Source organism: Rhamphochromis longiceps, linkage group LG12 (genome assembly GCF_057381845.1).
Source record: "Rhamphochromis longiceps isolate RC_006_pf linkage group LG12, R_longiceps_female_GT1.1, whole genome shotgun sequence".
Taxonomy (NCBI): Eukaryota; Metazoa; Chordata; class Actinopteri; order Cichliformes; family Cichlidae; genus Rhamphochromis; species Rhamphochromis longiceps.
The window spans coordinates 40660397-40678310 of record NC_140568.1 but is presented as its reverse complement, the minus strand read 5'-3'; the positions used below and the strand labels follow the sequence as shown (position 1 = coordinate 40678310).

Here is a 17914-nt window from a genome sequence, read left to right as displayed (position 1 = left end):
CACATCAATCATAAAAGGAGTGGTTATTAATTTAGTCCATTGCTGTGGTTTACACTGCACTGCTTTTGTAATATGTCAAGGCTATAAGTGGAAACGCAGGCCATTTATGATCTGATTTTTTTCCTGATTCATCACTCATTGCCATCACAAAACTTAAACAGTATCCTGTATCTCGACACCAGTTTAAAGCTGAATCGAAAGCACTTCCAAGGCCTCGCTGACATAAACAAACTGCTCCTCTGATGATGGATTCTGTTGAAATGACACACAGAGGGGAAAAAAAATGACAGAGAAGAAGAAAAAGTTCAGAAAAAGAAACAGTCAGCAGAAAAAAAACAAATCGGAAAGAGATGGAGCTCAGAGGAGGTGTGCAGTGTTTTTTCTTTCCCTTTTTTTAGGCTGATATAAAGAGCCATCAGTCTTCAGCTCCAAATGTTCCCATCAAGTAAACATCAATAAATATGTATGAAGGGGGAGAGGGAGGCCAGGAGAAAGTGAGGGAAGCTGTTAGAAATCAAAGTGAGAGATGAGCTTTTATTACTAGTGAAACCATACTGGAAGAAGAAACTAAACCTTACAATACTGGTAGTAGAATCTAAAGACTCAAATCTGCAGAGGAAAAACAGAAATCTGTAACTTACCCATCAAATATGCATCTGTCATTGGTGGCTTTGTCAACATCAAAGTCAACTCTGTTGTCATTACATCAATACTGATAATTTGCTTTTTTTTTTGAGGCAACGAGTTTCCATAATTTTTAAAAGTTAAAACCAACTATCAAATTTAACAGTGTTTGAATGTTGTTAGGGCAGTACAGCTGTTGCACCAGATGGTGGATTTAAAACAGGGACCTTCTTGCTGTGAGCTGCAATGATCAGCACTGTGTTGTCTCCCAACAAGAAGGTCCCGGGTTAAATTCCAACATCTGGCCAGAGGTGTTCTGTGTGTTTAGGTTGTTTCCAGGTACTTCGGCTCCTCTCCGTAGACCAAAGATATGCAGTTAGTGGAGTTAAACTATGATTCTAAATTGGCTGTAGGTGTGAATGTCAGTATGAATGGCTGTCTGTTTCTCTGTGTTGGCCCTGTAGGTTGTACCCCAACTCATGGTCTATGATAGCTGGGATAGGCTCCAGTCCCCCTGCAACCCTGAATTGAATAAGTGGACAAAAATGGATGGATGCTGTTAAACTTCATTTCAGAAGCTAACATTTTAATCAAATCGATATTTAATTGAACATTTTATTCTTCCCTACAACTTACCTTAACCCTACAACACTAACATGAGTTTTGTAACACTATCACTTTCAGCCGTTAGTGTTCTACGTTTAATCTTGGATATTTGATGTCAATGAAAAATTTCACACATGGGGTATATTGAGTGCTTGTTTACACTTTAAAGACCTTTACAGGATGTAAGAAACTAATACCAGTTTTGCATTATCAGCATGTCATGACTTGTAGGGATAGTGGTAGTTCATAGAGCGCATTTTTGTGAAACACCTGGCCAAACAGAGCCCACAGTGATACACTATGATGACTTATGAGTTGGTGTCCAACAGAAGCTTTTCTGATTTTCTTTACTTTCTATTATCACAACTTCATTCATATTATGAACTTAAATATAAAAGATAAGAGATGAGATAAGATAAGCTTCATTGTACTCATAAGCACAAACATGCAACGGAACTGGAAGCACTGCTGAAATCATTCTACTTGAATGAAAGAGTAATAAAATATAAAAATAAAGTAATAAATACATAGCTAATAATCCTAATGACAGCAGCTTTGACAATGGCACAGGTAGAAAGCAGAATAGATGATATCTAGAGGTATTTTAGCTATTGCACTTGTTCAGTGAATGCTTAGAGTTTAATTTGGGTGTTGAATAGCCTGATGGCCCAAGAAGCTATTCTTTAGTCTTCTGGTACTGCTTTTAGAAGGTGGCAAACTAAAGAGTTGATGGCCAGGGTGAGAGTGAACCTCTTAAACATACAGATTGACAACTCTTGTCCTTTGTACAATGAAGAATGGTGCAGCAGAAAAACATAAATTTCATCATTTGATGCATATAATAGTCTGGTTAGGTGCAACTTTAAGAAAAAGATTAGTGCTTATGTTGGGGCATGACTTTGCCTCATGGGCATACTGGTATAATTCCAGTTCACCTGAACGGTACAGTATGGCCTTGGAGGTCCAGGACTGTTTCTGTTTGGCTTGTTCAGCTGAATTTTATCTGCTCCTCTGTCCCATAAAACCTTCCTATTGACAGGCAGCTCCCCATCGACTCTCCCTCCCTCCTCCATATCCAGCCCACATTTTTCTTCCCTATGAGTATTAGTTTATTGAATAAGTGGCATCTGTTTTCCTGGCCCCGTCACCGTAAGGCGAGGTATTTCTCAGTGACGCACAGCGCTGATTTATACGCCGCTCTGACTCTCCCCACAAAAATAAAGCTAAGCAAAAAATTTCCAATACATCCTGTGTCCCCCTTTTGCACACACATACACACACTCCACGCATGCTGTATATAATTAACTTGGCAGATGTTATACACACTCAAACACTTTTACACACTCTTCACTCTCATCCCCAAACTCCCACTTTCTGTCACACACAAATAGTGCCATGATGGAACAATGAGAGTCATAAATCACAGCAAACGCATCAGATTTGCTGGCTTCCTCTGGGAAAACAGCAACAACTATCTGACACTTTGTCACTTTGAGGGTCATATTTTTTTCTTTTTACACAAAGTATTGTACACTATAATACAAAAGACATTGATGTGGTGAAGTGTCATCTTTGTGCCAAAAAAGTATTTCTTTTCAAGCTGCCAGTAGGTACAGACCAAAATCTCGAAGCCAAATTCTTGACTGAAAATGGCGTTTCTGGACATATGAGCACTTGGCACTTGCTACCTATGTTGATTATACACGTTATCTCTAGATCGTGCTTTGTTTACAGTTAAAATCATCGCCTTTATTCATTTAAAACTCATTTTAAATTATGCCGAAGTCCTTCTACCTTCTTTAAGGGCTTTGGTACAACACAGTTGCTTACAATGTTGATTGTAAGCTATCAAAAGATTTTGATCCCCTGAGGTTTCAGACATAAAGAAAAGTTTTTGGAGTCATTCTCAAACCAACACTGTGTCCCTTTAGTGTCAGTTTATCCTGCATTACAACAGCCTTGAGACAAACTGTCAAGTACCTAAAACCACTGTGTCTTACCGGTCAGGATTTTGCGGACACACATGCATCTGGAGCAGGATCCTCTGGGTGAAGGTCTTGAAGCACTGGCCACATTTCCACAGGTGCCAGTCGCTGAACTCACTGCTAAGCTGGCTGGTGGATGTGGGACTTGCCAGGACTCTCTGGTTCTTTGACCCCAACTGGCCAAAACTGGAGTCCGACTGAACCCCAACCTTATCCAACAGGGAGAAACTCCGAGGGCAGGGGGAGTGGGGGAAGACCATGGAGCGCATGAGGGTGGAGGACGGAGTGGAGGACGATGAAGAGGATGAGGAAGAGGGTTTGCCGTTTTTGCTGAAGGACTGGAGGGATTCCTGCCTCGTCATGGCCTCCACCACTGTGGCTGGGACATTTACTGGACACAAGAAAAACAGAAATGATTTGGTTTTAAGTAGAAAAAAAGAGAGTCCAACAACTGCCAACAACTGAGGAAAATGATGTAAGTTAATGTTGATGAAGATGTTCTTTAAAATTTTGACTTGGAGGAATAGCTGGAAGGCACTCAGAAGACTAGCAATGCTAACATGGACTGTTAAAGTTTTCAAAACTGCAGCACAGGATCAAACAAGAGTGCAAGACTGGAAAAATATTCTTGGCCTGAACACAAACAAATGGATGAAACCATTTATTCTTTCAGGTGGCCCTTAATGATATCTGTCCCTATAGGTTGGATTGTTGTCAGTGGGCTGGGCTTAATAGATAAAAGTATGGTTTAGCTGTTTTGATGGGAGGAAAGGAAAGGAAAGCCAGAACTTTATTGTCCTAACTGAGACCAGAGCTGGCTGACCAGCCCGGGGCAAACTGCAGCTCCTGGTATCAATGAATGGAATTATGGGAATTATGTTAGTACAGCGACTCACTGTTTTCCTCTCAGGGAAGACAGAAAGCTGCAAAAGCTATGTTTCAGGGTCAAAAAATGGACCTCCAGCATGATGCTACTACAGATGAGTTTTAATTTACAGAACTACTAACATTTCTACTTTAAACTTTGCTTTCATTCCAGAAACTCAAACATTCTAAAATGTTCCCTTCACTAGTTCACTGTTAAATCCAGAATTAAATTTACCAGTCCTTTTCATATAAAAAGTTAGCCCCCATCATATCTGAAAGATCTCATAGTCTTATACTGTCCCAATAAAGCATTTTGTTCTCAGACTGCAGCCTTACTTTTGGTACCTAGAGTTTTTAATAGAAGAATGCGACAACAAGCTATCATGAAGTTCTCCCAAAGAACCATCTCCAAGTTTAAATTTAGGAGACAGACACCTTCTTTACTTTAGAGATTATACTCAAAACTTTCCTTTTTAAGAAGGCTTACTGTTAGTGCTGGTTGAGTTGATATTGAAGCATCCTTTAGTTGTGCTCCTATAGACTCAAACTGCTGTGGGACTTCCCATAATACACACCCTTCCTTTTTCACTGCGCCTACAGAGCAGAGGTGAGCAACTTATTTATTGTTTTATAGAATTCAATTCAATTCAAGGTGTAGAAACCCACACAGATTTAGATAAAATAAGCAAAGGGCCCTAGAGTGATATTGCTAGCACTAGCATGCTAATAATTGCAACCATGGTTGCAGGTTACGATGAAAATAATACATTCTATGCAAATGTTGGCATTTTTTGGTTACACTACATAAGTGTGTCACTTGAATTGAGATTCCTTACTATAACAAGGCCTCTTCTTGATTTTGTGGGGTTTGATGGTTTTACCTTTACCTTATGCTGGTCAGATTGACCAGACTCGTGGGCCAGTTCTGGTCATTGGAGCTTTTTTTCTGATGTGGTTGGGCCCTTATGTTACAGTACAAAATGACTGCTTTGACATGACTGCTATATGGTGCTATATAAATAACACTGAATTGAATTGAATATAGTAAGTGCTTCAGAGAAAAAAAATGAACACAGGAGCTGGCATAATAAATCCATTAGACCGATAGGAAAACAGATTCTGGATAAAGTGTTGCTGGTGAATACAACAGTCAACTACAATGAGATTAACAGGAAAAAACACATTATATAAAAGTGTGTAAATTAGATTTTGGTTGATGCCAGCTGTCCTCACTTGACCCAGAAGTCAGCTGTGTTCTGTTTTGTGGTCAGACCAACTGACAGACCTGGAGTCCATAACCCTTCATCATGTTTGAAATTGCATTAAGAGGGTTGATTTACTTTAACTCACTGTGGAGGGTTTTGCTTTTCATTCTGTAAAACTGGTTTGCTTGGGAAAACTTGGCATGCAGACTGGGAGGAAGGAAAACTATTGGACAAGTTGTTTTACATCCTTAAACTTAACCAGACAAACCAGTAGATGCTCATAACGTGTTATTTAAGAAGACAAATAGCTTATTTTGTGACTTCTTTAGTTAGACTCATTTGGGTAATTTGTGAGTCCATTTTGTTATTATTATTCTTGGGTACATTTTTCCTTCTCTACCCACACACTAATGCATAAACAACAGTTCTGGCTTTCTTAGTTTTTCTGAATTTCTTCGCATCATTTCGATTGCATCATTTTACATGAGTAAACACCCCTCTCTCTGAGATCTGCTGCTTCAGTCGTCATAACCATTTTCCATCCCTCATCAGCTCACCTCTGCCATCAGGCCACCAGGCTCGATTGATCCTCTAATAACCTGATGAGGAGATAATTACACCATTTGTAAGTTGCAACCAACATTGCATATACAAAAAATGCAGGTCAATACGGTTTGGATTGCGTATGAAATGCATCATCAAAATGAGAGAATTATGCAGATGCAGCTGGCAACATTGCAGAGTTTGTATTTTCTTTCTTTATGAGGGGTGTGTTCTCTCCTACATGCCCCTCATAAAGATACAAATGGAGGAGATGCTGGTCTTCATCGCACAGAACAGAGTTTTAAAAGCAACTTCTGACACCTAAACTTGGAGTTTCATCTTCCTCTGTATTGTCTGCCTATCCATCAGTTCTGTGTATTCATTCAAACATTTTTCCATGTCATCTTCATTACGAGAATCATCTGAGGCCCTCTCCTCATCCTGTCCTCTTTTCCCTTTTTGTATCTCTCTCTTTGTCATTCAGTTTTACAATATATATGTTACAGCCATCAAAATGTATTATATCTAGAAGTTCCCCAAAAATAAAAAATAAAAATAAAAATCATGAGACTCATCTGTCAAAGGAGTTGGTGTTATCTGTTTGTAAATGTAAATGCAATCTATTTGTGGAACTATGGTGCTTAACAGTGATATAGTTGCTCTATTAAAGGATGAACTGATGTGTTCATATTCTTAGATAACAAATTAGACCACCTTATTTTGCAAACCTTCACCAGTCTATTTGAGATGGATTCCAGTCACTCCAAGTAAGAGCCCAATTGTTTGGAGACAATATCCCTTCCACCAAGGGCCTATCCAATTACCATACGTTACGGTTGTTCCACGATCAACCTTCGGGTCACCAGAACTACTTGCTCTTGGTAATTGGCAACAACAACAGCAAAAAAAAGTAAGAACACTGAGCAACCATTGTTGATTGTGATCAAACTATGAAAGGACTCTTTATTTTGATGACAAGAGTTTCACTTCCTGCACACCATTTAGATTGTCCAAGTTGTCCAGCGCCTCCAGGATGGCATAATTAGAGCCAACATCATATGTGCCATTGTAAGTAGGTATTGCTGTGTCTCTCAGCATAGTGTCAAGACTTAGGAGGATTGACAACAAATTGCAGTCAATCTGTCTGTATTAATCAGTGGAAGGACAATTATTTATTTATTATTTGTTAAACTTTCACCAATGTATTTGAGTGTAAATACAGTCAAGTCTGAGTCCGACTGTGATTGTTTGGGGACAGGCTGCCTGCTATCGGCGAGGCATCTGAGAAGGATTGCACTCCACAGACCATTGCCCTCTCCTTATCCGTCTCAACTGACTTTTCTCTGGTTTTGTTTTTTAATCAGTGTCCTTCTCATGACTAGTAACATGAGACAGTGACTGGAGGCCATTCAGGTCCTCCAATAGTTAAGCTCCTCCAGGGTAACCACACGTGCTGCCACAAGAAGATATGTTATGTCTCCCAGCATAGTCTACAGAATGAGGAGATACCAGGAGATGGACTGTCAACATGTGGATAGTTGGACATGGTCATAGAATTGAATATTCTCAGCAGAAGGACAGTTATCTGTTCCTTTGTGGAAGGAGGAACAGGCGGAGCACTGCTACAGCCCTACAAAATGACCTCTGGGGGCTACTTGACTTCATTAGGGTGTCATGAGAGACCAACATCCACGGATTTACATGAAATAAGTTAAAAATAATAAGAATATGCGTCAGTCTTGTACATTTATATCATACTGAATTAGCAGGAAGTTTGACTCTTGAGAGGCCACCGTTCGTCTCAGAGTGTCTTCCTCTCTTTACAGGAATGAAGTACAGTTCTGATTATGTTGCCAAATCTTTGCTGGGTAATCAATAACCATAACGTTACAGCCATTATAAAGTTTCATAAAATCAATGGAGGCAATTATAAGACTGGTAATAATAATACGTCACATAAAGAAGAGAAGTATGGAGGAGTTTACTGCAGAGGTGGACAAAATCAAAATCATTCTTCCCTCTCCTTTCTTTTCTTCAATCTTTTGCCTCTTTGACTCCTCCACTTTCCCTCTCATTTCATCCATTTTCCTGTTTTTTCCCATCATTTCTCACAGTTCTAGAGGATAAAGGGAAGTTGAAAAAACTAAATAAAGAGCAGGAGCAAAGAAAAGAAAGATAAAGCAGAGTCTTTCTGAGATGTTTCCTCGTCTGCTGGTGCATATGTTGCTGTGGAGCGTCAAGCCGACAGGCTGTGATTGGATGGAACATGTATGAGTAAACAACCATGGGGTGTGTGTGTTTTCTTTGTTGTGTGGTTTGGATCTTGATTCATCTTTAATGTATCTGTGAGTGCTTGAGCTCTGCACATAAGCAAGAGTATAGAGAAATGTGTGTTTAATGTTATGTGCGTGTTTCCTGTTGTTTGTCGTTTGCCTTTGTGTATATGACTTTACTTTAAGGGGTCCTATGATGTTTTTATTTATTTTCTGTACTACTGTTACATACTGTGGTGAATGCTCATATTTAACATGGCCAGAGTTCCAAATAGTGATCAGTAGCAGGTGTAACGCATTGCAAAGTAACACGTTACTGTAATCATACTACATTTTACAAAAATTCAGTTAACATACTAAATTCAGAAATCACAATACAGTTAAAATTATGTTATTACTTGATTTACAAAGGGTCTTCAGTTATCTGCACTGCAGCTGGAAATAATGAAAGAAAAAAACGTCACATGCATTTTCCTTCCTGCACACTTCACCTACAAACAGCTGATTTCAGTTTGTGTGCAGGGAGGAGGAAAACAGTGGATCAGTGTGCCGCTTTTTTGAGGAGAGGGGATATGGACATCCTTTTTATTTTTACTACATGAAAGAATAAGTGCGTAATAGTAAAATTAGGACAGAAATAACTACATTATACTGCTAACACAACACTGCCTCTCTGCAAGAATATGCACAGATAGCATGCTAGCACAGAGCTAGCCAAGAACCCAGAGTGATGTTATAGCTGAGTGTATGTCGACCCGTCCAGAGCACCAGTCCAGAGCCTGATCTTCAGCAGGTAAATAAGGCAGTGATGAGCAGCCAGGCTTGCAGCGTGTAGCCTCCAATTCTGCCTGTGCATGCTTTGAAAGTAGAGTCACTGTGGAAGATCGGTTTGAAGTCTCTTCGGATTGTTGTCAGCTTTGCATTTTTGTTGGTTTTATGTTCATACGGAAACAGCAACAGAACGACTGTATGTGTGTCCTACTGTAGCCTCAGGTTTATATAACGACCTGATAATTGTGCGGCAGTGCATTTCAGGTCATGTTATGGAATAGCACGAAAGTAACATAATGCGTTCTTTCTCTAACATATAATTAAGTAATATGCTGCACTGGTTTCAGGAAAAGTAACCAGTAGTGTCTAATCCAAGACTTGTTTTGTAGCAATAAGCCCAACACTGATAACGAGGACAGAGAATGTGTGAGTCAGTCAACTCAGATTGCTCTAAACAGTTTTAGACAGTTTTTTTCCTGCTCTTTGATATGTATTACATCAATAAGAGGGGATGTCCTTATATGGTCACCACTTTTAAGAGTTTGAACACTATTGTACCCAAACACAGCAGATAGAGCTACAGGACAATGTGACTGCACTGGACATTTCCCAGTCTTATTGTGTTCAGGCAGCCTTTGGAGCACTAATAAAGGTCAAAACTTTAAATGTCTGTTCCACTGAGGACAGCCTACTGTCTCCAGTGCAGTGTTTTGACGTCACAGTCATCCTTTGTGGGTACAATTACAAGATAACAATGCCACAGAAACTAACTGCTCCAATGCAGTTAGAAGCAAAATGTCTTTAATTTGGAGCAGAACTGCTGCTTTTCATGTTTGCACAAAAGAAGCTTAATCTAATTTCATTTAATTTTCATGTGAACAAACTTTTTTAACTGCAGGGTGGAACAAAAGCAAATCCTCCGGTATTTGTTTGTGCGATGCCAGGGTGTGTATGTGTGTGTATGAATGTGTGTTTGGTACATCTGGACTGCTGAGGACCAGATGCCTTCACATGAATAGAAACCATTCAAAGGTCTCAATTGTCATCCCGTAAATGCTGACAGTAAATGGTCCATGTCAACTGTGAACACACAGGAGGATTTTTAAAATTTTTATCCACTTCATTTATACTAATTAAGTCACTCTAATTAACAGAAACATATTTCTGTATAACACAATTTAACAACGTTGCTGACTATGTTTTTCAGACTGTTCATAGAGCTGAATTAACACCTCATCTCTAAATCTGATACTATTTCAATAAAACCTGAACAAATATATTTAGCGAGTTTTCAGACCCCCTTAGCGACTTTTTTGTCTAAAAAGCGACTAGCGACAAATCTGGCAACTTTTTCTGGTGTTATTGGAGACTTATGACTTTTGACGTGAAAGCACGTGTCGCTCTTACTGTCAACAAGCAGAGGGTGCTACTGTGGGCAGTTTGTTAACAATGTTATAGTTAAAAATATTCTTCTTTTACTGTTACTTTTTGTGGATCACAAGGTTTAAAACTACTTAAACACACACACACACAAAGATTGCTTATTTTGGGTCACTTTTGCCAGTACCAAGCCTGGATAAAGGAGGAGGGTTGGAATTGTGACATTAAAAAAAATAATTGCTGAAAGAAATTTAATTTTAGTTCTAAATATATTCGAAATGCATTTAGCGTGTTCTTTACTGGCTTTATGTCTCTTCCACGATGTTATTTCTCTCTCTCCTAAAGCTTCAGTTGCAATTACATAAGCATGACCAATTATGCAAATTAGGTGATGACATCATTTTGTGACTTCTAGCTACTTTTAGGACAGCCAATAGCGATTTTCCTTCCTGAGGAGTTGGCAACACTGCCTTTGCCTACCAATCAGGCTTAAACTTCTCTATGTGTTTGTTAAAATGTCTTATATATTATCAGAACTGATTTAAAAGACCAGCCTGAACAGATGGCCAGAACAATAAAAGTCAGGTTGTTTGGCTGAGGCTCCCTAAAGCCTGTGTTACTCGGTTGCAGACACGAAAAGCTGGAGACCTGATAGTGGAGTGGGGTCTGCTTGAAAAGTCTCCACGAACTAGTCCACATAGTCATAAAAAGAACAACAGTCAGGCTCGTGGATGTCCATCAGTCTAAAATTCGCTTCACATTTTTCACTCAGTTGTTCACAAAGTGGGATGAAACGTTCATATCTTCAGTGCACAATTCCTCCTTCAATCAGTGCTTTGTATTTGTCTCTGTCCCTCCTCTCCCCAGTCTTCTGTCTTTAGTTTCTTTCTTTCTCCCCCCTCTGTCTCTTCTCTATCCATTCTCTCTTTTTCTCTGTCACTAATTTGTTTTTGTTTACATCTCCTCCAGTTTTCTGCTCAGTCAGCCTGTTTATATCTGTTCCATTTAAACATTTTTTTCTCCTGTGGATTTGACAGAGCAAGCCCCTGCAGGGGGATAAAAACAAACTTTGACCAAAAAACCACACAAAAAACCAAACATGAAAAAAGATTTTTAATCTGTGGAATCTAAATTGAATTGAATTGAATTAGAGGCTCGTCTTTCACAGAGTCGCAGTGAAATGAGATCGTGCTGCTGATTGCAAATTAGAGACGTTTAGCCACAAACTGGTTTTACAGATGGAACAAGTCTTTTACATGCCATCGTTCATCATGGCGGGACTGTGGCAGCAAACTGCAAACGCACACAGTTGCATTACTTGTGTTTACAAAGACCTAAGCTGCCTATGCATTATTTTTAATTTCACCTAATTTAATCAAAACTCAGACATGAAACCTTTTAAGTATTTTAGTAAAATGCATGAAATAACTGGCTAGTATTTGCCCAAAAAAAGCACCTATAAAATAGGGATGGGTGTTGAAGTTTTTCTTGACTTTATTATAATCGTCGATTTTGCTCTTTGATCAATTCTCGTATTAATTCCTGAGCAGTTTCGTGCGTTTGTAGGAAAAGTAGATCTGTAGAAACAGAAACGAGGCTTGAATATGATTCAGCAGGGTTTTTCCTGGCCCACAATGGGCATTTGTGGACTAAGCATGACTCTTGCATACAGTAAAGGATCTGAGTCACTGTTACCTTCTTGATAAACATCTGTTCCAATGAGTTCAAAAGGATAGCGCCTAGGGGGGAATGATCCAAAAGATACTGAAACGATGACAAAAACCCAATACTGTAACAATATTTATGCTTTTTCCTGATAATATGGCGATAATATTAATACATGCACCTGTGCTTTGAGTGAATAAAACCTATAAAAATGGATGGTAAGGATTTCTTCATAACACTGTCAGGGAGAGGGGATTTTTCACAGTTCTAACAAAAAAAAATCCTGAAAAGGTGTGCAACAGCTCCTTTGGTATGAGTTTAACATCATTGTTTTGCAATGTTCAGCGTTCAGGGAAACACCTACACTGATAAAAAACACTGATAAGCTTGGAGACAGACAATTATGAAAGAGTGGACTATGTGGAACAGGTTCTCAACTCGTCCTGGTTCTCATGTTTTTGTGCAAAAATTCCTCACAGCGTTTTCTTATCTCATGGGGGAGAGGTGAACTTTTGATAAAATGGTGTTCTGCTGCTGCTAAAAACACAAGATTTGGACAACAAGTATATTTAAATTACAATATATAACCTTTACTCTGAAGGCAAACACCCTCCATTTTGGGAGACCACTCTTCCACTTTTCTCAGTTTCACTGCTACTCGCCAAGTGGTTTGAAGTAGTTGTTGCGTAGGTGCAGATCAGTCAGAGCCCCTGCCTGACTGAAGGTCGTGGGTTCGACTCTACTGAACGGCTACCCTGAGGTACCCCTGAGCAAAGTACCGTCCCTACACACTGCTCGTTGAACCCAACCTGCTCTGGAGTAGAGAGAGCTTTAGAAACGTGTGGGTTTTCAAAGAAGAAAACAATGAGAAGTCTTGATGGAAAACATCCTCAGTTTCATTTGACTTAAGGACAGGAAAATAGGCAAGTGTGTCAACACTAACCCACAGTGTGGCCACATTTTAGCAAATAAAAGACCTGCCCCAGTCCTGTTTTGGCTGGCTTGGTTTTTCAGACAAATAAATCCCCTTTTTTTTCTTTCTTTCTTTCTTTTTTTTTTTTTAAAGAAAATGCATTTGTATCATTGTTTTTGTGGCAGGCCAAAAGATTTCCTCCAGTTTAAATACTGTCAGTAATAAAAGCTAAGGAATGGCCAAAGAAAACAGCTGATTTTAAATGCAGGCAGGCCAGTTTTCAGGGCAGAGGTTTGGCTTATGTTTGGACGTGTCAGACATTTAGATATCATAGTCAAATTTACATCCGAGTCCATTTTTAGTGCTTCAGTTTAACATAGGGCAGCTGAAGAAGGTGAACCTATTGCTTCCTAGGAAACAGATGACCTTTAAACACATTTTCTTAACTATGTAAATAATGTTGTACTTCAACAAATTTGGAAGGTGTGACCTAACAAAGTTTGGACAGAAAAACACATTCAGTAAATGTCTTTTTGTTTCGTTTGCCTAAATTTAAGGCTTATATTAAAAAAATGTTTATCAATCTCACTATACGTATATGTACATATACATACACTAGACAGGTCAACTTAGATTATTGAGACATTTTCTCACAGTTTTCATCCTGGGCGATGCACTGCAGCGGGATACCGAAGAACGAGGTGTAGGAGTCGTTGTACCAAACCAGCAGCTCTGTTCCTCTGGGGATATCCATACATGCTCTGTAGAAGATGCAGGATCTACAATACAGACACAGGCATGTTTAGTTTGAAAAGTGCATCAAAAGTAAACTTCACCACTCTCTCAGGTCATGTTGTCACTTTTAAATTACAATGCAGGGTAGACATTTAGTGCAGTTTATTTATTTATTTATCCCAACATGTAGTGATATTTCTTGGGAGTTGCAGGGAGTGCATAATTCAGGCATTCATCCTGAAAAAATAAGGTGTTTTACTTGAGAAGAGCTGAAGGAAAACCAAAATATTCTCTAGCTGAATCGAAGTTAAGAAATAAACACTAAATAGATAAATGCAACCATTTTGATATATAAACAAATTCATTCATTGGCAAACCTGAGAACTGATTTGTGGATAAAGTGTGATGTTTCAAAAATATATAATTGAGCTTTGCAAGAAAATTACAATTTAGAAAAATAACTACAAACAAATAAAACTATAAAAACTTTAAAGTTATGAACACACAAAAAACACACCAAACTATATGCAAATGAACACACATATCCACATTATATGCATTAGAATATTGAGGTCAATAGTGGTTCAGTTAAAAAAAACAAACAAGCAAACAAAAAACTTTCAGAGTAATAATGCTGAACAAAAGTGAAAAGCATTAATGTTAATCTATCCCTCTGTGGATCGGCGCCCTACAGGTTACAGATCAGGTCACTGAGGTCGTCCTCCCAGCAGCTCCTCTCTGTCCCAACCTCACATATAAAAACTAAAGGCGTGCAGGCTTTCTGTTATTGCCAAAGCCTCTGGAATAGTCTGCAATTACACAAAGTCCACAAAGACTCGCCTATTGCTGTTTACTTGCTGTCGAGTCTGAGGTGTCTCATCATTTTTCTCAAGTTGAGTATTGTTTCTACAGACTTTTTATTCACTGATTTTTTTAAATTAATATAATTTTAACATTGCCAGCAATCACTGCAAAGATTTTTTTCAATCTATACGTGTTTTTCTGCACCATAGAGCACAGCTTATCTGCAGTGTGTCTCTTTGCAATATGGGACTCAAGCGACCTCCAACGTCCTATAGGTTGCTGAACACAGGTTTCAACAAAGGGTGCGGTTAAATCCATGACTTCTTGCAAAAGCAACATCAGTATATTTATGGCAGAATGTTTAGATTTCTGCCTTAAAACGTGGCTGGAATCCGAATGTGATCATTCAGAGTAAATTTCTGTGTGTGTGGACAGCAACAGGTTTGTCATTTTTCCCGGTTAATCACAATATCATCACAAACAGATTGGACGTAACTGCCAACTTGACCACATGTAGTCACAACGTGATAGCAGACTGATGCTGTAAAGATGTGGTCGCAGACCTTTCCATAACTTTGGTTGTGCAGAAGTCTTCAAGCAGTGGTGTGACTCTAGCATTAACTGTGTGCTGACTCTGGAGAGTGAAGGCCATTGTATGTACCTGGCTAAGAGGAACCCACCCTGAGGAGAGGTTTATATAGACTGCAGAGGTTTATATATAAAAACATACAGAGACAGCCACAGACCATTAAGTGTAAAGCACATCTTAAACATATTTTTCTTTTATAGGTACAGACCGCTGGACTTCTGGAAGGAAATAACTTAATTTTCCCTGCAAGGAGCCATGTAATTTTACTCTTTACCTAGAAGTGAAGCAGCACCAAAGCTCTCTAAAACAATAAAGAAAAGACATCGAAGATAAGCGCATGCCTGATTTATAGATGTGTGGATAACAACTTTGATGAAAATGTTGAACAAACTGTCCTTAAACCCTACTTCGGATAAAAACAGTCCTGGAAACAAGATGGTGTGAGGTGGTTGGTGACTCTTTCCAGGTCTGATTTTACAAAAGCTTCCCATCTGATAACAGCTTAATTTCACATCGGACCAAATCCGAATGATTTATGGGAAATATCTGGTGTCTCTCACTCTGTTCAGACCAACTAATCACCATTATATTGTTCAAACATGCAGCCACTGGGCTGTCGGTTCCCGGGTCACACCACCGCTAAAACAAACACCTCATCCACCCAAAAACATCTTTGTAACAACATGAGCGAAATCCACATTCAAAACCACATTTTCATACCCAGACTATTTTAAAACACTTTCCCACATGTTTTTCTCCCACCGGGGCCGTACAGTGTCAGACAGACCAGATTGTAACAGAGGTCACAGGTTCAACTCCCTCACGACTCCCTTGTTTTTTGTTTTTTTTTTGCCAAAGTGCCTTTGAGCCAGAAAACCTAGTCTGTGCAAACAGCTTGTGACAACCACTTAAAGTGAAATCAAATTACATTTAATACAAACCATAACTCCTTTTTCTTTTTTTAAATTTCCATTCGAAGTGCACCAAGTTCCTCAGTATAAGAAATGTTCAATTAATAAAATTTGACTTGATGTTTCAAAAACACCTCAACACTGAACCTGCTCATCCAAGAAACACTCAATACTAATAATGTATTTATTTATTTTAGATTGATTTTGTATCTTCAAGGAGACATCAGTTCTCCTGAAAGTATCTATAGAAAGATATACAATCAGAATTTAGGCAACTTTATTTTTTCTGGTCAAGTGACTCTCTGGGGAAGAAAGGGTTGAACAAACAGAGAGAGTTGGAGAATTTAAGGAGGACAAACGTTAAAGCAGAAAAACACACACACAAAAAAGTTAAAGATGATACAAAGCAAAATCAGACAGACAGGAGAGGGAGGTGGGAGTCAGCCAGTGACATTATGCTTAATTAATTAAGTTACGAAACATAAAACTAACAAGGGAGGAAATGGAAGAAAATGTAAAAATCAAACATAGAGACAAACAAATTAAAAGGAGGACTTAGAAATACAGAAATATGAGTTACATTTGCACTTAACATTGGGGGAGACAAAAATAACAGAAAACAGAAGCATCATAAATCTCTTTAAAATGGTCTTCCTCTCAGATTCATCAGTTTAAAAGATTTATATGATTTTTACAACATAAGATACTGAAACACACTGATGGCAACAATAACATCTAGAGCTCCCATGATCACCATGCATTCCTGCAAAAGTTGCACAATTTGAATGCATGATAACACTCAGCACAGCAATACTTTATTTTGGTTTAATAGTAGTTGATAATGACCCTGGCTCCGCCCCCCAAAGACACAGCTGTAGTAGTCTAATTTGTAAAAAACAAAATAAAATACAAATACTACTAAGTAAGTATTTCAAAGACGCCTATCAAGTGGCAAGATGTGTGTTTAGAAAGATTTTTATAGGACTACACTAATTAAATTCACTTCGGTTTATTAACAGTGCACACCTTTCCCATTGTCTACCGTGAAGTCCTGGCAAACTATTGCAGATAATTGCTATTATCAACTGACACTGAGGGACTGAAATGGACCTTCCAGGTTACGTGAGTACTAAAAGATCTGCTTATGTAAATGTTCATGACTATGATAACAGGAATGAGGCATTTCCCTCTTGTAATGTGTTATAATGTCAGAGAGGAGTTAATGAAGCCAGACAAGTCCTGAAGATCTGCGTTTAAGAATGTGTGTGTTTTATTAATTCTTTCCACACAGTGACAGGAGTAAGGTGTTTTTGGATCCATGTGAAAACACAGCTAGGAGGGACTGGGTTATAAATCAAACACACCCAATGACCTCCCCGGAAAAAAAGGAGAAAGAGGGGTGCACAAATATGCAGAAGCTTGTATGCATTAAAACAAATGTATGTATTGAAAACATGCGTATTGAACACATGCCACTACTTTCAGGTGGGGCTGTGTTATAAATCAAACACGCCCAACAGGCTGCGGTATGAAAAATAAAAACCCCTGCTGCCTTACAGCAGCCGACAGAGTTCAAAACGATTCGTCTGGCAGATCAGTGGGGCAGCGTCGTCAAGCGTCTGATCTTCTTCTGTTGTCTGTTTTCATAGAAAGCAAAGGTAAAAGCTTTATAATCAGGTTTTCAATAATAACACATGCCCGTCCATGTGCGCGGTTCAGGATTATAAATCACACAACTCCAACACCTCACAAGGAGTGCGTATGTGTCTTCATTTGCTTGAATGTGTTAAACCATTCGAGCTGACAAAATGTCATAAAGTCATGACTTCAGACTGAGTCTAAAGGATCAAAGACCGACTTGTAACTCGAGAATCTCGAGCACGAACATAAATGCAGGAATCCTGCTCTGTTGCCTCATCAGTCTTTTCAGATAAAAGCCTGTTTGTCTTAGAAGAGGATCATTTGAAAGCATCTCCAGGAACTCAACAGGGAAGTGAACTCATGTCCTGACACACCTTTTTTTAAAAATAGATAGAGGTTATT

At 38.8% G+C, this 17914-nt stretch overlaps 1 protein-coding gene across 6 annotated transcripts in view; it reads right to left on the bottom strand.

Annotated features, from left to right (window-relative positions):
* The window catches only part of prdm6 (PR domain containing 6), a 126252-nt gene that overhangs the window by 25597 nt on the left and 82741 nt on the right, over positions 1-17914 (bottom strand). For all 6 annotated transcript variants that reach the window (XM_085426354.1, XM_085426358.1, XM_085426353.1 and 3 more), the window contains exons 6-7: positions 13487-13611; positions 3231-3606 (exon numbers count right to left, since the gene is read on the bottom strand). In XM_085426354.1, the coding sequence (XP_085282480.1) occupies positions 3231-3606; positions 13487-13611 (501 nt within the window). The remainder of the gene's footprint in view (positions 1-3230; positions 3607-13486; positions 13612-17914) is intronic.